Genomic DNA, 19,776 nt, shown 5'->3' with positions numbered 1-19,776 from the left:
ATACCAGGGCCGGCCTATCATATACCCCGAAACAAAGCAAACGGAAAACCAAATGGTAGGCCATCAGCCCTTTCGAATGCTCCCCAGGTCCACACTGTCGAGGAAGAGGGCCCCTCAGATGCCCCGAGGAAGCTCCGACACTTCACGGAAGAGCCTGACCATCAACATGGAACTGTGTATATCTAAATGATCACAATCAAATCAGATCTTAATGATCTAACAGTCAGGCCGACCAACCACTGAAAATTGATTCCATAAATGATCAATTAGCTAGTTTAAGCTACCTTCTTGAAGTTCACTAAATGTGAAGCAAATGTACCATACGAAACAAATGGACTATGAAGCAAGATTACCATTGGTGGGTCCAACTGTCTGATGACCATAGTAGTCTGATCTGATGGTGGTACCTAGGTCCACTATACACTAATAATCTGTCATATACTATTGACTATCATGTTTTTTTTTGTTTTTTTTTTTTTTTTTTCTTTCATGCCAACCACTATTTGCCTCTTGGGTGATCAATTTCCAACCATTTTGTTGATGTAAACTTCAACAGTAACATGGACAGTATTGGTGTGAGTGGTCCAATTCCTTCAACATTTGCCAATCTAGTAAACTTGGAGAGACTGTAAGTCTTTTTTCTTTTCCTCTTGATTTCCTTCCAAGCAATGAAATTATCGTCAACCTGAATGTTTTTTACATTGTAAAGTACGCTGTGATTTCAGGTGGGCCTTTGATAATGAGCTCAATGGCACGATACCTGACTTCATTGGGAATTGGACCCAGCTTAAAATTTTGTAAGCTAATATAATAAGATTTGCTCTTTTTCTTTCCTGAATTGAATCCTTTCTTATTTATTGGTTAGGGTTGTAATCAAACGGTTATACATTGGGCCTGAAAGTTAAGACGAAGCTGAAAGTTCGGCCTTGCCCTGGACCCTGGCTCAGGCTGGGCCTCAATAAGGACCGTTGTCAGACCTGGGTCTGGGATTGGCTAGTTTACTTGTCAGATCTAAAATTCAATCCCGAAGCCACCAACCATGATTTTAAAATTTGTTTTGGATTGGGAGTCATCCAGAGAATTGAGACTAGTATAACTCGCCCTGACTTGTTCTGACTCGTTTTGGTTTCTGAGAGTGATTCTCCCAATGACTTGTATTTTTCTCCACTAATGCTAAGCTGAAGTTAACTAGATATTAAATAGTATTTAGAACCATGCAACAAGCAGCCCTACTGATGCAGCTGGATCGTGCCAGCATTTTATATCCGTCCTACCCGGTGGGACCTACACTCCAGATCATCCATGATTAGTGTCTTACTTGAAGCACATCTTGGTACAAGTTGATGCAGGACCGATGCATGAATCAACTATCATGTGAGATCAAGTAGAAAAATTAAGATAACTAACAAAAAAAGACAAACCTTGACATAATCATCACCTATACCATGAAAGCTAAAAGAACATTATGCATAATCCTATCCTAAGTGATGGGAAACCCAAAGGGTCATGGTGTGGCTATACGGTCACACGTGTGGCTAGGTTGGATGGGTCTATGTCTTTTAGGGTTTGGATTACTGGTGGGTATGGGAAAGAGAGGTTTAAAAGAAGAGGAATATTTACGCTGGAAGAATTGAAGAACTTGAAGAAAATACCTTGATGGAGGGAAGAGAGATGATACTGTGTAGATAGATGGAGACCTCGTACCTCTGTTGATGAATATTAGTCTCGCGCTAATCTCCTTTTCAAATCACATAAAAGTATTTTCAAATCTCATGAAAATGGAAAGAGAAGAAAATATCAAAATCCTCTTCTACTATTTTTTTTCCACAAAACCTAATGAGGGAGAGAGTCACACGCCCACCATATTTTTATAGCTCTAACAAGTTTCACTAATTACAAAAATACCGTCCTATGAAGTTTTAATAAAAATGACCATAGTCTAGAGAGAATCTACTAAATCACTCCTAAAGGTGTAAAAACATAAATAATCAAAACAAAATCCTTAAAGATGATAAAATCTAAAAAACTGATGTGGACGATCTACGATCAATGGCCCGATCATGTGATCCATGCGATCCAACAGCCCGATCGTCACATCCTTCCAATCCAACGGTCTATATTACTCTTATATAGTAGCCCATATGCATCTTCCTAGTGTGGGGTCTTCCAGATTGCTCGCACATGCACATGAGGTCTTCAATATGATCATGGGTAGTCGCCTAACCACGGAGAAATCGGTGTAACCTGCTTCCTCTTCTGATACGTATGCAAAGGTATACGTAAAGTGATGTCCTCGTCACAAGTCCCTTGTAATTATTTTAGTTTTATACAATCAATAGATTCTTATCTCATTAGGATGGAAAGAGGTAGTAGGATTAAAACTATAAATGGGTGTAATCTCTAGATTGTTAGAGTTGACTTTGAATGAATTTTAATGTTAATGGAAGGTTGATCTATTCTTCCTGAAATTCTAGCAATGTCGTCGTGCCATTGTTGATGGGTTGTGTCATGTAAAGCCTTGCTGAGTTGCTTTTGGGTCTGCCAATAACTGTGCCTTGACCATCTGTTACAGAGACACTTGCAGGATAGCCAGTTTTCCCCTTTGGTATCACTGGTGCAAACGTTGCCATGCTGATTTGTTGGTGTTTTCCGTCACCCCGCCGCTGCCCTCACCTGTTGTCATTTCAACCAGAACGGACCATGTCACCTATAAATCAGGCTCATCACTAGCCCATTTAGTTTTCCTTGATAACGTTGATTCATTATTTGCTTGAGAATTTTAACTAGAGAATGCTTATGTAGGAGACTGCATGGAAATGCTTTCCAGGGTCCGATACCTTCCAGTCTTTCCAGTTTAGCATCTCTAACTGTTTTGTAAGTATGTGTTTCTTCCGTGGTTCATACCTTTCAGTCTTTCCAGTTTTCCTCGATAACTTATTGCATTTGTCTAAATTGACTATTCAATGATCGCATAGGCAAATTGGTGAAATAACGAGCAGAAGCTCATCTTTGGCATTTATCAAGGGAATGAGGAACTTAACCACTTTGTAAGTAACCATGATACCTATATATGCATTAATGCTAATTTTCTAATTTATTGTTGTTCTTGTTTTTGTGATATAATCGAAATAATTTATTATTATTATTATTTTTTTTTTGGAGAATCGTGAGAAACAGTAAGATTTCAGATAGAATTCCATTCGACATTGGAGAGTACCGATCATTATGGCATCTGTAAGTTGTTCACATCAAGATCTCCTATGTTTGAGCAACTGTTGGGCCTAGGGCTGTCAATGGGCGTAGCCAAAATGGCTGGTGAGGTTTTCCAAAACAGGATTTATAGTAGCCGTGCTGAGCTTTCTAGATATATAAGGAGGGTTAATGGCTCTAGACAATGCAGGAGTGGGCATGTTCAGAAGGAAAACTCGTAAAATGATGAAGGGTTGAGTCTCACTCTTATGGCTGTTGTCTTATCTTCCGCTTCTTTCTTTTTAGCTTGTGGGTTGGGTTTTGTACCGGAGTCATATGATAGGCAAAGCCCCGGCTTTTTGTGGGTTCTCTCCTGAATGTCTGTAGTCTGTTAATTCAGCAATAAATAATTTCTTTCCAAAAAAACAAAAAAGGGCTGTCAATGGGCAGGCTGGGCTGGGCTTCATGCTACTTAATCTCAACCTAAAAATCACTAGGCTAGCACAAAGCCAGACCTTGTCCAAATAATAATAATAATAGCAACAACAACAACAACGTTGCTCAAAAACCCGCCCAGGCCAAAAGCCCACGGGCTGGCCCGCCCCATTGATGGCCCTAGTTGGGTCATACTACAATCAGCGCAGCTCACCTTGTTTATATTTTTGGCATGAATTATAGGCCTAAGCCTCCCCATGAAAACCACGAATAAGCCCTGGGTATTGGCTGATGCTGGGCACAACAGAAAATGTTATAATATATGGGTGTCGGCCAGCTTACTTATTCTTTGGGCCTGCCAATAGGTCTAGGCTGACTAGACCAGCACCCTAAAAATGAGGTCCGAGTCCATTTTGGGCCCAAATGCCTCGAAGAGGTACATGAGTCATTTTTACTGTTATTACGTTAATCTTTTTTTTTTTTAATTTTTTTTTTTTTTTTTTAGGGATTTGAGCTTTAACAATTTAACTGGTGAAATTCCAAGCTCGCTCTTCAGTATGAATTCCCTTTCTTCCTTGTAAGAATCAAACATCTTCTATACTAAGCTGCTTTAGTGCTGATCCTAGTATTTCTCCTTTCAATTCTCCTTCTTTCTCATTCTCATATTATGAAATATAACAACTTTTAAATGTTATTTGATGTTTGCATTTTCTTTTGTTTTTGGTTGTCTCAATCGGCAGGTTTCTCGGAAACAATAGCCTGTTTGGTAACCTTCCTTCTAATAAAAGCTCATCGCTCCAGTACATGTAAGTTCATTTGATGTAATTGTGCTGAATCATAATCAAGATTGCATTTTTCCCACTTGGATGCCTTTGGATATGTTATTGAGTTCAATTGCAATAATTAGTTCAATATGGTGGAAATCGCCAAACTACGATCAACATACATGGTGTTCATGTTGAGAGAATCAGCTCCAAATTTAAGGGTCACTTCCAAATATACATACCATGACAGGTACAATGTGGCCATTTCCTTTCTATTGGACTGATTATTGTAATTCGATTCAATTGTACAACCAAATGCATCCTTAGATATTGTCCAGGATTGCTTGTATATTTTTGTTTCTTCTCTTTTATTGTTCGGCGTAAAAGATTTGAGTTGTGAATATTCGATTGATTCATTATGTCAATCTTAATGTTCCGCTTGGACAGAAGTAAATGAATCTTTTTGTTCTGATGAAAGGCTAATCTTTTATCTCACATATTTGGTTGGTTCTGGCTCTGTTACTAACTTGCACTAAATGTATGTTAATTCATTTTCATATATGTTGTGTCGGCAGAGATTTATCATACAATCAATTATCAGGAAGCCTTCCCTCTTGGATTACACAAGGATTGCAACTGTATGTCCAAAAGATGCACAAAGTTTGCTATTTTCATCTTTATATCTCTAGTGACCAAACAATTCATTATATCAGTAAGGGTGAATTTGGATGTCCTGTTGAATTGAATTGCAATAATTAGTTTAGTAGAGAAGAAATGACCAAACTTCAGTTACCTTGATATTCAGAATGAGGAAGTAGTACTCAAATTGCATTTACATTCCTTTCAACTTGAAAGTAAATTGCAATTTGGAGGCCACTATCTCTATACAAGTATAGAGGAACGTGATGGAATTTGATCACTCAACGTCACTGAAGTAGTAATTCTTGCAATTTGATTCAATAGAGCATCCAAATGCAAGATAGGACAATGCCCCTCTTTATTTCTTCTTATGATATATGAATATGATTTTGGATTAGATTAACACCTACCATTACACATTTGACGGTTCATAACCATGAGTAGTTAAATCTATGCACCAGAATCAGGCATATGCAAGTTGCAATATTATGTTTGGTGTCCATATTTAATATTTAAAATTGCTAAATTAAGTGTTTTTCAGAATGAGAACATAGCATAAGTGTGCAATATCAGGGACATTCATCAAAAGTGCCCAACCTTGAACATGCCCTTGGCATAAATCAAGCTGCTCCATGCATCATAAGGGTCAATGTGGATGAACAAACAAGATGGTTTGGAAAAAGACAAATGCTGTGTATTCAACAGGACGTGAATTTAAAGTGCTAAAATGGTGCACTGAATGTGAACATAGCACAGGTGTGCAAGATTAGGAATTTTTTTAATAAAGGCCCTACCTTGAACGTGTACTTGGCAAAAATCAAACTGGTCCATTCCTCACACAGGCCACTGTATGTAAGGGTGCAGATGGGTCGGCTAAAGGGGTCCTAGACCCAACCTATGCAATAATCAGATCAGAACTTTGGTCCCATACCAACCCATTACATTTGGGGTCAGGTCTATATTGGTTCCAAGCTTTAAAACTCCAACACATTGATTTGGTGGGTCGGGTGTGGGTCTTCTATACCTGACTTGACGCATTAATCTCATAAGTCGGGTCTGGATTGGTTATGAAAATTCTAAGGGGCTTCTGAAACAAATAATGCTAGCTCTCAATATGTTAGTACCATCAAGATTTAAATCAATGAGCTCCAAGAGCTTATATGGTCCTAAGCTATCTTAGATAAACTTGTGAAGAATTCATGATAAATTCCAAGCATAAGTTATCTTCAATTAACTAACCCACACTATGATTTAAAATAAAAACTCGTTCACAAACCATCCATTTCAATTTCTGACAGTAAATATATAGAGAGAGAAAAGAAGAGAAGAAAGAGAGAAGGGAGAGAAGAGATGGACCCAAATTAGGGTTGATGCCTCACTCTCCATCTCTTATATCAATGAATTTCCATAACGACAAAAGTCCTTTGAATAACAGAAGTAAGAATCCCCGTCATGTGCTAAACCACTGTTAATAAAAGTGCAAGCATAGAAACAAAATTGAGTAGGTCTAGGTAGGCAATACAGAATAAAAAATAAAATAAAAATAAATGTGGGCAATACAGATACGGCCCACATCCACATCCATTAACACTCTCCCTTAAGTTGGCATATAGATGTTGTCGATGCCAAGCTTGGAGTTTATGGGTGTAGACTGATTGTGATAAAGAGCCTTGGTGAACACATCAACAAGTTGTTCCTGAGATCAGATATATGATTTAGAGATTTCACAACTAGAGACCTCACGTATGAAGTGACAATCAACTTCGATGTGTTTAGTTCTTTCATGATAGACCAGATTGTTCCTGATATGAGATGCCACCTAATCACTCCAAAATAGCCACATATTCACTATAGGCCCCATTTCTTAAAATAATTTCTTGATCCACATTAACTCATAGGTGTCATAAGTCATTGCTTTATATTCTGCGATAGCACTTCATTGGGTCACCACACGCTTAATCTTACTCTTCCACGTGATTACATTCCTCCCACAAACATGCAATACCCAATAGTAAATTATTTGTCTGCTAAAAGACCTGCCTAGTCTAAATTTAAGTACCTTATGACCTGAAGACGACTATTCCATTGGTACAAAATATCTTGACTTGGTACTTATTTAAGTTATCATAGAATTCAAATAATTGTATTCATACTCTTAAAGAACTCATAAATTGGCTCACTACGCTCACAACATAAGATATGTGTGGTCAAATTATTGTTAAATAAATAAGTTTTCCAACTAATCTTCTATACCTCATAGGTCTTCTACTGCATATTGATTGCTTACAATTTTTTTTTTTTATTAGGATCCATTAGTGTATCGATGACTCAATGCTTTGAAGACATGTCTCCATAAGCAAATCCATAACAAATTTTCATTGAGACAAATTTATTCCTTCTTTAGAAATAGCTACTTATATACCAAGAAAGTATAAAAAATGACCCAGATCTTTTGTAAGGAAAGGTCTTTGAGCGTACTTCTTTATCTCATCAATCCCTCTATTGTCACTTCCTAACTTCCTATAACAATAATAAATCCACATGTACTACCAATACAATAAATCTTTAAGATACCTTTCTGAAAAAAATGAAAATATCGGCATGGCTTCGAATAAAGCTATAGTTCAACACAACTTTATTGAATTTGTTAAACCATGCACGCGGTGACCATTTTAACAAATAAATTACCTTACGTAGTTCACACACTTTAATAGACTCTCCCTGAGCAACAAATTCAAGCGGTTGCTCCATATAAACCTCTTCCGTGATATTACCATGAATGTAGGCATTTTTTTCGTCAAGTTAAAAGAGGGATCAACCATGATTAACAACTACAGACAATATAACACTAATGGAGTTTAAATTAGTCACAAGAGAGAAGGTTTCGGTGTAATCAATACCAAGAGTCTAAGTATATCCCTTAGCAACTAGGAGAACCTTTAGATGTTTAATCGTACCATCGGGATGGAACTTAATTGTGTAGACCCATCTGCAACTAACAATACATTTACTGGCAGGCAATGTTCAAAGTATCAGTATCACTACAAGTTTCACATGTCGGGGGTAAGGAAACAATATCAATATTGCCGATAATATCGCTAATAACTAAAATGAGGGAAAACATGGGGAAACCTTTAGAATTTTCAATGAAACTTTAGGAGATGCTAAAGGACACGTATTTGCATATTTAGGAATAAAAAATTTACAAAAAGAATGAATACATAATAAGTTTCCATTTAGTGGGACCTTAAAAGCAAGTGTCATCATAAGAAACAGTCTAACCATCCCATCCATCCCATCCAACCATCTAATTATCCATGCAACCTTCCATCCAAGAATCAATCGATATCGCAGAATATCGATAACTCACGATATTTTGCTACGAAATCATTGACAATTGAAAATGAAATCAAAGATTGTGGTATTATCGTGCATGTTGCGATAACGATAATGTTGAAATATTATCAATATTAGCAATGACAAATTGAAAATTGCATACAACAATGTGCTCATAAAAAAATTAAAATATAATTTTTTTTAATAAACAAACTTTTCATGATATCTCTACGTTGGTGATATTTTTGAAATATCGTCGATACACTTGTGATACACGCGTCATCTCGAATTTACACAGTAAAAAAAATTTGGTGATATTGATACATTGGCAATACGAGCGATGCCTGGAATTTACATAATTGAAAATATCTGCGATATCAATACGTTGGCGATACTTAGCGATACATTACTGATGCCTGGAATTTCTAATACTACCAATGTTATCGGTATCGCTACCAGTGTTATCGGTATCGCCAAGCTGGAGATAACAATAATATCGGAGATATTTCGATAATATTGGAGATAATTCAAACAATATGCTGGCAGGTACATTGGTAAGTTCCCAAGTGTTATTCTGATAAAGAGAAGTCATTTCCTCTTCTGTTGCCTACTTCTACCCATATGTATACATGTAACAATGCTACCTGGTATGACTTGGGAATAGAGTGAGAGGACAAGGATAGGGAATACTTTCGAAAATTTAGAAATAAGCAGTGAAATAAAGCATATTTAGAGATATGGTGATCAATACAAACAAACTTCTTTTTCTCAAGGCAATAAAAATACCAACCCAATCTAGAGAAGTCACCACATCACAAGGCTTAAAGAAAAATATGTTGGATGACACATCATGATTAATTGTACTATCTTTTTGTTTTTTTCTTGACTAAACCTTTAACTGAAACACTGTGAAAATGGAAGAGTTAGCATAGTGAGAAGGTCATATGATGTCTTCAACTGCAATAGGTATAAGCACAGCTTTTGTGTAAAGAGATTTACTGCCTTTTAAGAAAAACGGTGTAGAAGGAAAAGTAACATTTTTATATACATATTGTTTTTGAAGTGAAAGACTACAACAACGATAATCTCTTTGTGTCGGGGAGTGTATAAGAAAAATACATTCAATAGCTCAAGCATTTAATTTATCATGGCCCGACTCCAACGAATAAATAAAGCAGACATATTCAAAAACCTTGGGAGGCAAAGAAAAAAAAAAGTATTTGGGAGTAACATTTGATGAGGCGACTGACCCATTAAACAGATGATGGCATTCAAATTATCAGAAAACATATCGTAAGTACTACATCACTCCAAAAAACTATTGGAAACATTTATGTGAATTAATAGAGCACAAGTTACCTTACGTAGGTGACGTTTTCCCATTCCTCTACATCGTCTTGTTGTGGGGTGTGTGCATGTGATGTTTAATGTAGTATACCTATTAAAGAAAAATACTAACTAAAAGCTTGGGATAGATATATTCTTGGGCATTATCAAAATGAAACACAAATAGTTTTGAATTAATTTGATTTTCTACTTTAATATGAAAAGCTTTAAAAATAAAGAATAATTCAAACCTGTCTTTCATTAAATGAATCCACGTCATTCTTGAGAAATCATTAACAAATGTAACAAAATAGTCATATCTTACCCTACTAGATATTTTAAGTGGTCCCCAAACATCTAAATGAACTAAAGAAAAATGAATTAAACTATACTTTTTCACACTTGGTAGGTAAGTAGTACAATGATGTTTGTTGAATTCACACACATAACACTCTATATATGACATAGATGACCAAGAAAGAATGATACCCTTAAGAATCTTCAAAAATGGGTGACCGAAACAGTAGTGCCACTGATAAGGGGAGATGCTTTTATGTGTTGTTGCGCCAACTCACGATCAAGATAGTACTACTCGTCATGTTCATGTCCTCTACCAATCTTCTTCTTCACCTTTGGATCTTGAAAAGCATAGTTTAAATTAAGGATAGAAAGTGACAAAACAATTAAGAGATTTGGTAAATTTTCTAACAGACAAAGAAGACTTAAAAGGAAATTTTGCAATAAACAAGACTTAGGATAATGAGAGGGAATGACTTGTATAAATAGTACCCATTCCACATGCTTTGGATTGTGTACCATTTATTTTATTTATTTTTTATTTTTTTATTTTTTTTGTCCAAACTGATGCCTTCATTTCTTATATCAAAAGGAAATACAGAGAGGGAACAATGCAACACCCTAGATTCAGGTTCCCCCTAACAAAAAGGGGAGGGAAGCCTATCGTAAAAGAGGAACTCCAAAAAAAAAAAAAAAAAATGGGGCCGAGGGAGGCCTCAAAAGAGAAGGCCAAGGCCTCTAATGCTCCCTCCTAACTGAACATAAACCAAACCTGTCTAGAAAAAGAAGACCCCTGACTTCCTGAGGGAGGTCGAGACGGGCTGAAAACAGAGCCGACCCTTGCTTTTCGCAACCTAATTTGGCCAAGAAGTTTGCTGGCCCATTACCCTCTCTACAAATATGGACAAACTTTACATTTAAGGAGATGCTGAGGCTCTTGATTCTAGTGACCCAATAATTCCATTTCCATCCTGGGCAAGACAGCCCTGAGAGGATCCGCACCTCCAAGATAGAGTCAGACTCCACAATAATGTTGGAGAAGCCATGTTGAATCCAATGCAGTAGGCCGTCAAGAACAACACGGAGCTCCGCTCTCGTGTTCGAAGCGCAGTTGTATCCTGCATAAAACCCAAAGAAAAACTCGTCTTTGTCTCCTCTGCAGACACCCCCGCCACCGGCTGCCCCCGGGTTTCCCCTCGAAGAACCGTCGATATTCAACTTAACCCAGCCCTGCGGAGGCTTCGTCCAGACAACCACCTGGACCGGTTTCATAGGTTGGGGCTGCCATGAAATGCCCAAGGCCGCCAAAGCCCTGCTGGAAGAAGCTGCACGGGACCGAGGGGACTTCTAATTTTCCAAAACAAAACGAATCCAGCCCGTGATGCGCAAGATGAGTAAACCAACGTTCATAATCACCCTGTCAAATTTCGACACGTTTCTCCCTTTCCACAGTTCCCAGAGAATGAAACAGGGCATCATTTTTTTAAAGGGGGGGACGGCCCAATCGTAGAACATGAACCCCACCAATGAACCGACCATCTCTCCACCGACGGGAAGTGGCGCAGCCGAACATCAAAAATTCGAGCGAAATGGGCCCAAACCACTCTCACTAGGGTGCTCTGCAGAAACAGGTGGACAGCGGTCTCCACCGCAGGTCTCTGCGTCAGCCAGAGGTCATCTACACAATAGCAGCAGCGAGAAACAAGTTGAATCCTTCGGGCTTGAACGGCAACATCGACCGACAGCGCCCCCCTGATAATTCTCCAGACTAGTAGAGAGATTTTGGGCGGCAGCTTAGTATACTAGATTTTAGCGCCCCAAGCCGTGCAGGGGCTGCGCATCCTGCATATGTCCCAGGCCGACGAAACTGAGAAAGCTCCTGACGGGTTTGGTTGCCAAACAAGAGAATCCGGGCCATCAGTTAAACAGTGCCCACCATGGAAGATAATGTCAATGTCCTACTAAGGGAGGACCAAGTAGATGACGGATGGCAGAAGCGGGCCCATCCTACCTAGGAGGTCATTGACTTGAAGATGACGAAGCGCAGGGGGAATAACGCACGACATCGTACCCTCCAGTGGACCCTCACCTGACCAGTTGTTTGTCCACAAATCCAAATTTCCTGCACCTATCTGCCACTGAACATGATCATCTAAAATAGGGAACAATCTTCGGGTTTTCTTCCACAGAGGTGAGACTGAAGCCGTGAGTTGCGTCTGACCCTCACTCTGTAGGTCCTGGGTATATCTGGCTTGCATAAACGAACCCCACAGCCCCTTGTCAGCTTTGTACTTCACAATCCAAGCCATTTTGAGCTGGAACACATTCATGACTTCTGAAAGGCTCCTAATACCCAAACCCCCTTCCATCTTAGGTGTTGTAATATTCTGCCAGCTCTTCCAGTGGAGCTTTTTTCTCCCATCAGCCCAACCCCAAAGGAAGTCGGTGAAGCGAGTTTCCAAGCTTTTAAGGACCCCAATTGGAACATGGGTCGCTGCTAGAGTATGAACCGGGACACTAGCTAGGACGTGCTTCACCAACATGGCCCTGCCCGCCATTGACAGGCACTGCGCCTGCCAACCTTTGATACGACCATTAACCTTGTCCACAAGCATTTGAAAAGAGTCCTTTTTCCTTCTGCCCGCAGAAATCGGGACTCCTAGACAAGTGATACTGTCCCTAGTTCTCACCATACCCAGCTCTCTTTGGACTGTCACGGCTTTAGACGTAGTCATATTTTCAGCACACAGGAAGTGGCTCTTGTGGAAGTTAATCTTTTGACCAGACGCCCACTAATAGTCATCAAGGAAATGCTTAGCTGCTCGAATGGATCTGAGGCCACCATTGAGAAACAGAAGTGTATCATCAGCAAAAAGCAGATGAGATACCACCACGTTACCACGCCGGCCTCTGAATGGGAGAAAAGCACCTAACTCCACCTGATTTTTGAAGCCTCTCCCAAGTACCTCCGAAGCTAGGATAAACAAGCTAGGAGATAACGGGTCCTCCTGGCGAAGTCCTCAGGTGGATTTGAAGAAACCTCCAACTTCCCCGTTCACTAAAACTGAGAACCAGCAATTATTCCAACAGCGTTCCACTAGCTGAATCCATGGAGCTGAAAAACCAAAGCGCTCCAGCACCCTTTTGAGGAAAGGCCAATCAACTCTATCATACGTTTTCTCCATGTTAAGCTTAACCAGGATGTTGCCTCCCCTAACTCTTCTATTCAACTCCCAAAGGAGCTCTCCGGAGAGCGCAATATTTTCTGCAATGGAGTGACCCTAGACGAACACTCCCTGCTCCAGGGAGATCAGCAAGGGCAGGAGCATGCTCGACCTAGACGCAATCACTTTTGCAAAAATTTTATACACCACATTGCATAAGCTAATGGGCCGAAAGTCTGAAAAGCGCTTTGGAGCTGCAGCCTTAGGAATGAGGGCAATCAGCAAGGAGGTGATGACCCTAGGCATAGAGCCTCCCTCAAATAAGAGAGTAGCCGCTTTCCAGAGATCCTGACCCACAATATCCCAACAACCCGCGAAGAAAGTAGCGGAGAATCCGTCCGGGCCAGCTGCTCCATCGCTTCGAATGGAGTTGACGGCCTGATGCACTTCTAGCAGAGACGGCGGGGCCATTAGCCTCGTATTATCCTCAGCTATAACTAGCAAAGGGATGGCTTCGAGGACTTCATTCCCAGCTCAACCGCACCTGCCGAGAATTGGTGATGGTAAAATCCGATTGCCTTGAACTTGATTTTAGCCTACAACTCAACGGTCTGACCCGAATCCAATCTAATGGAACTGATCGACGCTCTTCTGGCTTTCTTAGTAGCTGACGCATGGAAAAACCCCTTATTTCTATCCCCCTCCGCCAACCAGCTATTTCTAGTTTTTTTTTTTTTCTAGAAAGATTCCTCCATGAGTTCGAGACGGGAGAGGGACGCTCTAGCCTCCAACAACTCAGCCTGAACAGCACTGTCTTCCACTGACTGACCCGCAACTTGCTGGATTTTCAGCTCCAGATCAGTCAGTTTACCCTCGGCCTGCTTAACTGCCGAGAAATGTCAAAGTGACAAATGAAAATGTTAACAATGTATTAATGGAGGAAAACACAATATAGCCACTTGTCATATGATCGGATGCTCTAGAATGAGTGTGGGACTTGGATCCTAAAATGCTATAGTGGAGGTCACAAATGTATCCACAGGGGTGGAAGCAACTGCAGAAGTAGTAGGAATAGGCCGATTTTGTAAATTTTTCAACTTGGAGTACTCTTGAGTTAGTGTAACTATTTCACCAATTGTACGTTGTTGGGGAGTTATAGACGTAGAACGATTAGCCTATGTTGGCTTTTCACAGAGATCTCAATTTTTTTCAATAGTGATTGGAGAATCCACAATGCGTGCACTTCCTAGGTCCACGACCTTCTCCCATTTTGTCACAATCACCTTGATACCTCTTCTACCATGGCTACCACCAAGACCTTGATACTGAAAGATGCAAAAATAGAATTGTCTCCACTTGTAGAGTTCAATGATACACACTAAAGATGAGCATGCACCTCATTCAGAGGTAATACATCCTTAACATCCAATATATGTGCAAAAACCGGTTCATAATCATGTTTTAACACTGATAAGAGTTTGGTCACACAAAACTCTTTACGTTGCTGACGTAGCTTCTCCAAATTAATGGTAATAGGCCAATACACATTTTGCTCTTGAGTTTGGAATAGTATTCACCTAGAGATTTATCAACTTGTTGAAGATCAAATATTTTTCATATAATCGATATGTACAAGGGATGTTTTTGTTGGATGACTACATCTCTCGTAATGCATCCCACGCTTCCTTTATTATGTCAAGAAATATTATATTGGCATTGATGGGTAGTTCATGCTATTCCAAAACCATGCCAAATTTTGGGTATTCTCTTGTATCCATTGGTCATAAGTACTAGAACTCTCACCAGGTTTGTCTGTGTTCAAATATCTTGATTTGTCCTTGGCTATTAGAAACACTTGGACAAACTTAGACCACTGGAGATAGTTTATTCCATTTAATTTAATAAGCTTATCTAGACCCCTAAAAATTAGATGGATTTATGAATCCAAATTTTGGATCAATTTTCATCTCCATCAGAACAAGCAAGAAGAGAATACCACAAAGAACAAGTTAGAAGAGAATTCCACAAAGAAAAAGTTAGAAGAGAATTCCACAAATCTTTCACAAACACAAGTTGGCCTAGCACGATCGACAAACACACCACTTGTATGCTGCATGTAATGCCCACATCATGCTTAAAGAGAGAAATCAACCCATACATCCACCCTTACCAACTGGCTATGGATGAATATGATCACAAACATGGCATCCAACACAAGCTAGCAGCCCACATGCTTCTAATAACCACATGAGAGATGAGATCACATGGACTTAATTCACCTACTCACACATTGACTATTACAAAAGGCTCATCACCAAAAAAAAAAAAAAAAAGAAGAAGAAGAAGAAGAAGAAGAAGAAAAGAAAGCCTAGGTTTTTTTTTAAAGCAATTCAGCACTAGAGGGATGAGAAGTACCAATAAGGTAAAAGAAAGACAAAGAATGAGAGAATAGGAGAAAGGAAAAAAAAAGGTTAAATCATAAACAAGGATGCTCTGATACGATGTAAAAGTATAGCAAGAGAAAGAAAACAAGAGAAGAATGAGAGAGGAGAAGAAAAGGTTGGGAGAAGAGAGCAACCCAAATAGGGTTGACACCCCTATTCTAAATCTTTTATATTAATGAATTTTCATTATGATAGAAGTACCTTTAATAACAAAAGTGGGAATCCCCATCATGTCCTAAATCACTGTTAACAAAAGAGCAAGTATAGAGATAAAACTACATAGCCCTAGGTGGAGTGTACAGTAGTACGACCCACATCCATTCTTAGTATGAATTTAGTATTGGATCTCATTCGAGGGTTCCTAATTTCTCACTTGACCTAGGTAGTATTAATTAGCTAGTCAAACTTTAAACTTTCCTATACTTACATTTTATTTTTTTTTCAAAATTCCATCTGGTATATTCATGAAGCAAAATCTTTACGAAAGTGGATTCAGGTAGTCCCGCAATTTGGGCCCGCCTATCATAAAATGTATAGGAAGCAAAAAAGGCCGGATAGGGCTGCCAACTAGCCTACACGGATGCTACCCAAGCCGGTTCTATCTAAGAAAAGGAGGCCTCTAATCTTGGCCAGTAGATCTTCCAGTGTCTGGAAGAAGCGATCCACTTGGCCTCCACTCCCCATGTGGGCCAACTCATCAGCAGGGAAATTAGCCTCTCTATGACAATGGGCAAAGCGAATTTCGATTGATCGATTGATGGCCCTAATCCTCGTCATCCAGTACCACATGGTCCGAGAGAGGGTCGAGGCGTTGGACAAGGCAGAATGACACAATTCGAGTCGCTGGCCACTTCCACTTTGTTGAGCCAGAATCCCGCACACAAGATTAGGCCGACAAGAATGGCTCTAAGTTCAACCCGCGTCTTGGATCTGAGGCCGTAGGCCTAAGAGAAGGCAAAGAGAACCTTCCCTGTGTTGTCCTTGGCAATGACACCCTCCCGAGGGTCGAGGATTGCGAAGGGCCGAACCGTCAACATTGAGCTTCGTCCAGATAGGCTGCGGCCTGGACCATTTGATGATGCAAGCAGTAGGATGCAGAGCAGGAGGCGCAGGGATACCCAAGGCTAAGAGAGAAGCTGATATGGATCGGTAAATATATTTGGGAGGGGGCAGGAACGGGGCAATCTATGCGATCCAGCGCCTAATGTTTGTGATGATACTAACAACCGGAATGTCTACACCATCAAAGCGGGCCGCGTTTCTCATTCTCCAAATTTCCTAGAATATGGAGGGAATTAGACCCTTGAGGGGAAATCTGTGGAGGGAGGAAGAGGCGTCGGACTACCAGAAGGAGGCCATTCCCACCGCAGATGACTGGATAGGCCCGTTCATGTCAAGTATTCTGCCATAGTAGTCCCAAACCTCCCTCGCCTTAGTCCCCAGGAGAAAGATGGGATTAATGAATTCAATCACGGATGAAGAGGAGCAGCAGTTGCATTTAGATGCAAGGGAAACCCCTTTACGTTGGATCCTGGTGTCCGTCAGGATGGCTTTGTGAAGGATCTTCCAGGCTAGCATGGACATCTTTGGCGGAAGCTTTGCATGCCAAACCCATTTGGACTAGGTCTTCTTGTTGGCCTGAGATCTGAAAAGCTACCCTACCAGTCAAACCGAGAGTTCCCCCGTGGCCGAGCCTGTCCAAATGCACCTATCATCTGTGGAGGAGGTACAGATACCTTCCTCAGCTATGTGGTCAATGATGACATGTCACAGAAACGCAAGCAACGAGGAGTGTGCCTAATAGCCATTTGGACCAAGTAGGTCCATAACTTTGGCAGACAATAAATTCGGTGGAATAGGGTGAGAGGCCCAATTTACAAGTGGACCCAACCCTGTCCAATCACACCTCCAGATGTTGCATTCCCCCTTCCCGATCAGCTAGCGTGTATGGGGCTCCCGTAACAGGTTCGGCTTACATATCTGTTTCCATAGCAACGACACTGAGATTGGTGCAGACGCACCTCTAGCGCCGTGACTATCCGTAGCATACTTGGTACAGATAAATTGGCTCCAGCAACTGGACTCTCTCCTAAAATTAAGGGTCTACACTGTTTGTAGGCAAAATGCTTTCATAACAGCGATAAGGCTTCTGAGTCCCAGCCCACCTTCAGCCTTAGGAAGAGCGATCGATTGTCAACTGCGCTAGTGGCATTTATGCCTGGTCTCTTCCCAGCCCCACAGGAAATCGGCGAATTTTGGAGATCCCTCATGATGCCAATCGGCACGTCCGTCGCCACTAATGTGTGGATGGGCACGCTGGACAAAACATAGTTGATCAGCGTCAGTCTCCCCGCCTGAGACAGATCTTGGCTTTCCAGGTAGCTATCTTCGAGTAGGTTTTATCCAGCAAGGCCTGGAAATACACCCTACTCGGTCTTCTCTGGAAGATGGGAATGCCCAGATATGTGAATGGAGACAGACCTTTATTGAAGCCCAGGATGCTGGTAGCAGATCTCAATTGCGCCTTAGATTGCTTAGCTGACATGACGAATAAGCTCTTCTGGTTGTTGATTCGTTGACTTGAGGACCTCTCGTATTTTTTGAGGAAGCTTGCGATCTTTTTAAGGGACTTTTTACTGCCGTTAGCGAAAAGGATAGTGTCATCGGCGAATAATAGGTGCAAAATCAGAGGGCAGTTCCTATGGGTCTTGAATGGCTAGCATTGACCACTATTAAGGAGATGGCCAAAGCCTCTACTGAGTACTTCCACAACGAGGATAAAGAGGGCCAGCGAGATAAGGTCGCCCTGACGGAAGCCCCGCGATGACTTAAAGAACCCACTTACCTCCCCGTTGATAAGAACTGAGAATCAACAATTAGACCAACATCTCTCCTACATGCAGATCCATTTCTTATCAAAGCCGAATATAGCGAGCACCTTGGACAGGAATTCCCAGCTGAGCCTGTCGTAGGCTTTCTCCATGTCCAGCTTGAGCATGATATTACCACCTCTAACTTTTTCTGTTGATATTGCGGAAGATTTCCTAAACCAGGGCACAATTTTTGGCTATGGAATGACTCTTGATGAACGCCCCTTGCTCCGTTGAAATGACTTTGGGAAGAATGATCCCTAACCTATCTACAAGAATTTTGGCAAAAATCTTATAGATGCAGTTACAAAGACTAATGGGCCTAAAATCAGAAAATTTAGAGGGAGAGGTGGATTTTGGGATGAGGCAAATCAGGGTGTAAGTAAAAGCTTTGGGGAGCGTGCCACCCCTGAAAAATGATTGGGCCGCCTGCAGTAAATCCAGGCCAACAACGTCCCAGTACTCTTGGAAGAAAGCATCGGTAAAGCCGTCAGGGCCAGGAGCTTCGTCCAGTGGAATCGCTTTTACCGCCGCATGGACCTCTTCGATTGAGGGGTCAGCCAGAAGGGCCCGATTGTCTGATTCTGACACCGAGGGCTAGAGGACGTTAAGAAGCTCCCCAGGATGGACAGAATTTTCAGCCCGCAAAAGCTTCTCACAAAACTCAACAGCCGCACTCTTAATATCTGCATTGTCTGTAAACAAGGAGCCATCATCCATCGCAATCTCCTGGATTCTAGCCTTTCTCGCCTTCCCTGTCGCTGAGGCATGAAAAAACTTATGTTCTGGTCTCCCTCTTGAAGCCATTGAATCCTGGACTTTTGCCTCCAGAAAATTTCCTCACACCACTCTAAGTTAGCCAGGTTATCCCTAGCTGTTTGTAGCAACTGCTAGTGGGTGGGGTCTAAGGAGTCCTGGGCTGCTGTTTCTGCCACACTAACTCTACTTAAGCCTGCTTCAAATTGAGAAATAAGTTACCAAAGGTGTGCTTGTTCCATCCCTTGATGGTGAGCTTCACGTTTCTTAGCTTATTGAGAAGAGTATGGAGCGGATCCCCCTCCAAATCAGTAGTGACCCACGCTTCTTTGACGAGATGCAGGAAGGAGTCATGCGTTGTCCACATGCGGAGGAATCTAAATGGCTTAGGCGCGGTTAGATGAAGCGGGGAAGAGGTAAGTAATAGCGGAGCGTGGTCCGAATTCAACCTAGGTAGATGTTTGACTTGGAAGGAAGGGAAGGCTTGGAGCCAAAGATTATTGCAGCAAGCTTGGTCCAATATGGCCCAAACCCGGGCTAGACCAGCTTGGTTGTT

General features: G+C 41.0%; 1 protein-coding gene across 1 annotated transcript in view; it reads left to right on the top strand.

Moving 5' to 3' along the window:
• Positions 1-19,776, top strand: part of LOC131220888 (probable LRR receptor-like serine/threonine-protein kinase At1g56140) — a 96,777-nt gene that overhangs the window by 52,881 nt on the left and 24,120 nt on the right. Inside the window, exons 7-14 of the mRNA XM_058215778.1 lie at positions 557-628; positions 726-797; positions 2,803-2,874; positions 2,976-3,047; positions 3,163-3,234; positions 4,130-4,201; positions 4,365-4,430; positions 4,964-5,026. Of these exons, the coding sequence (XP_058071761.1) occupies positions 557-628; positions 726-797; positions 2,803-2,874; positions 2,976-3,047; positions 3,163-3,234; positions 4,130-4,201; positions 4,365-4,430; positions 4,964-5,026 (561 nt within the window). The remainder of the gene's footprint in view (positions 1-556; positions 629-725; positions 798-2,802; positions 2,875-2,975; positions 3,048-3,162; positions 3,235-4,129; positions 4,202-4,364; positions 4,431-4,963; positions 5,027-19,776) is intronic.

Source organism: Magnolia sinica, chromosome 12 (genome assembly GCF_029962835.1).
Source record: "Magnolia sinica isolate HGM2019 chromosome 12, MsV1, whole genome shotgun sequence".
In the NCBI taxonomy this organism is placed as follows: Eukaryota; Viridiplantae; Streptophyta; class Magnoliopsida; order Magnoliales; family Magnoliaceae; genus Magnolia; species Magnolia sinica.
The sequence above is the reverse complement of the archived record's forward strand: the minus strand, read 5'-3'. Positions and strand labels throughout refer to the sequence as shown.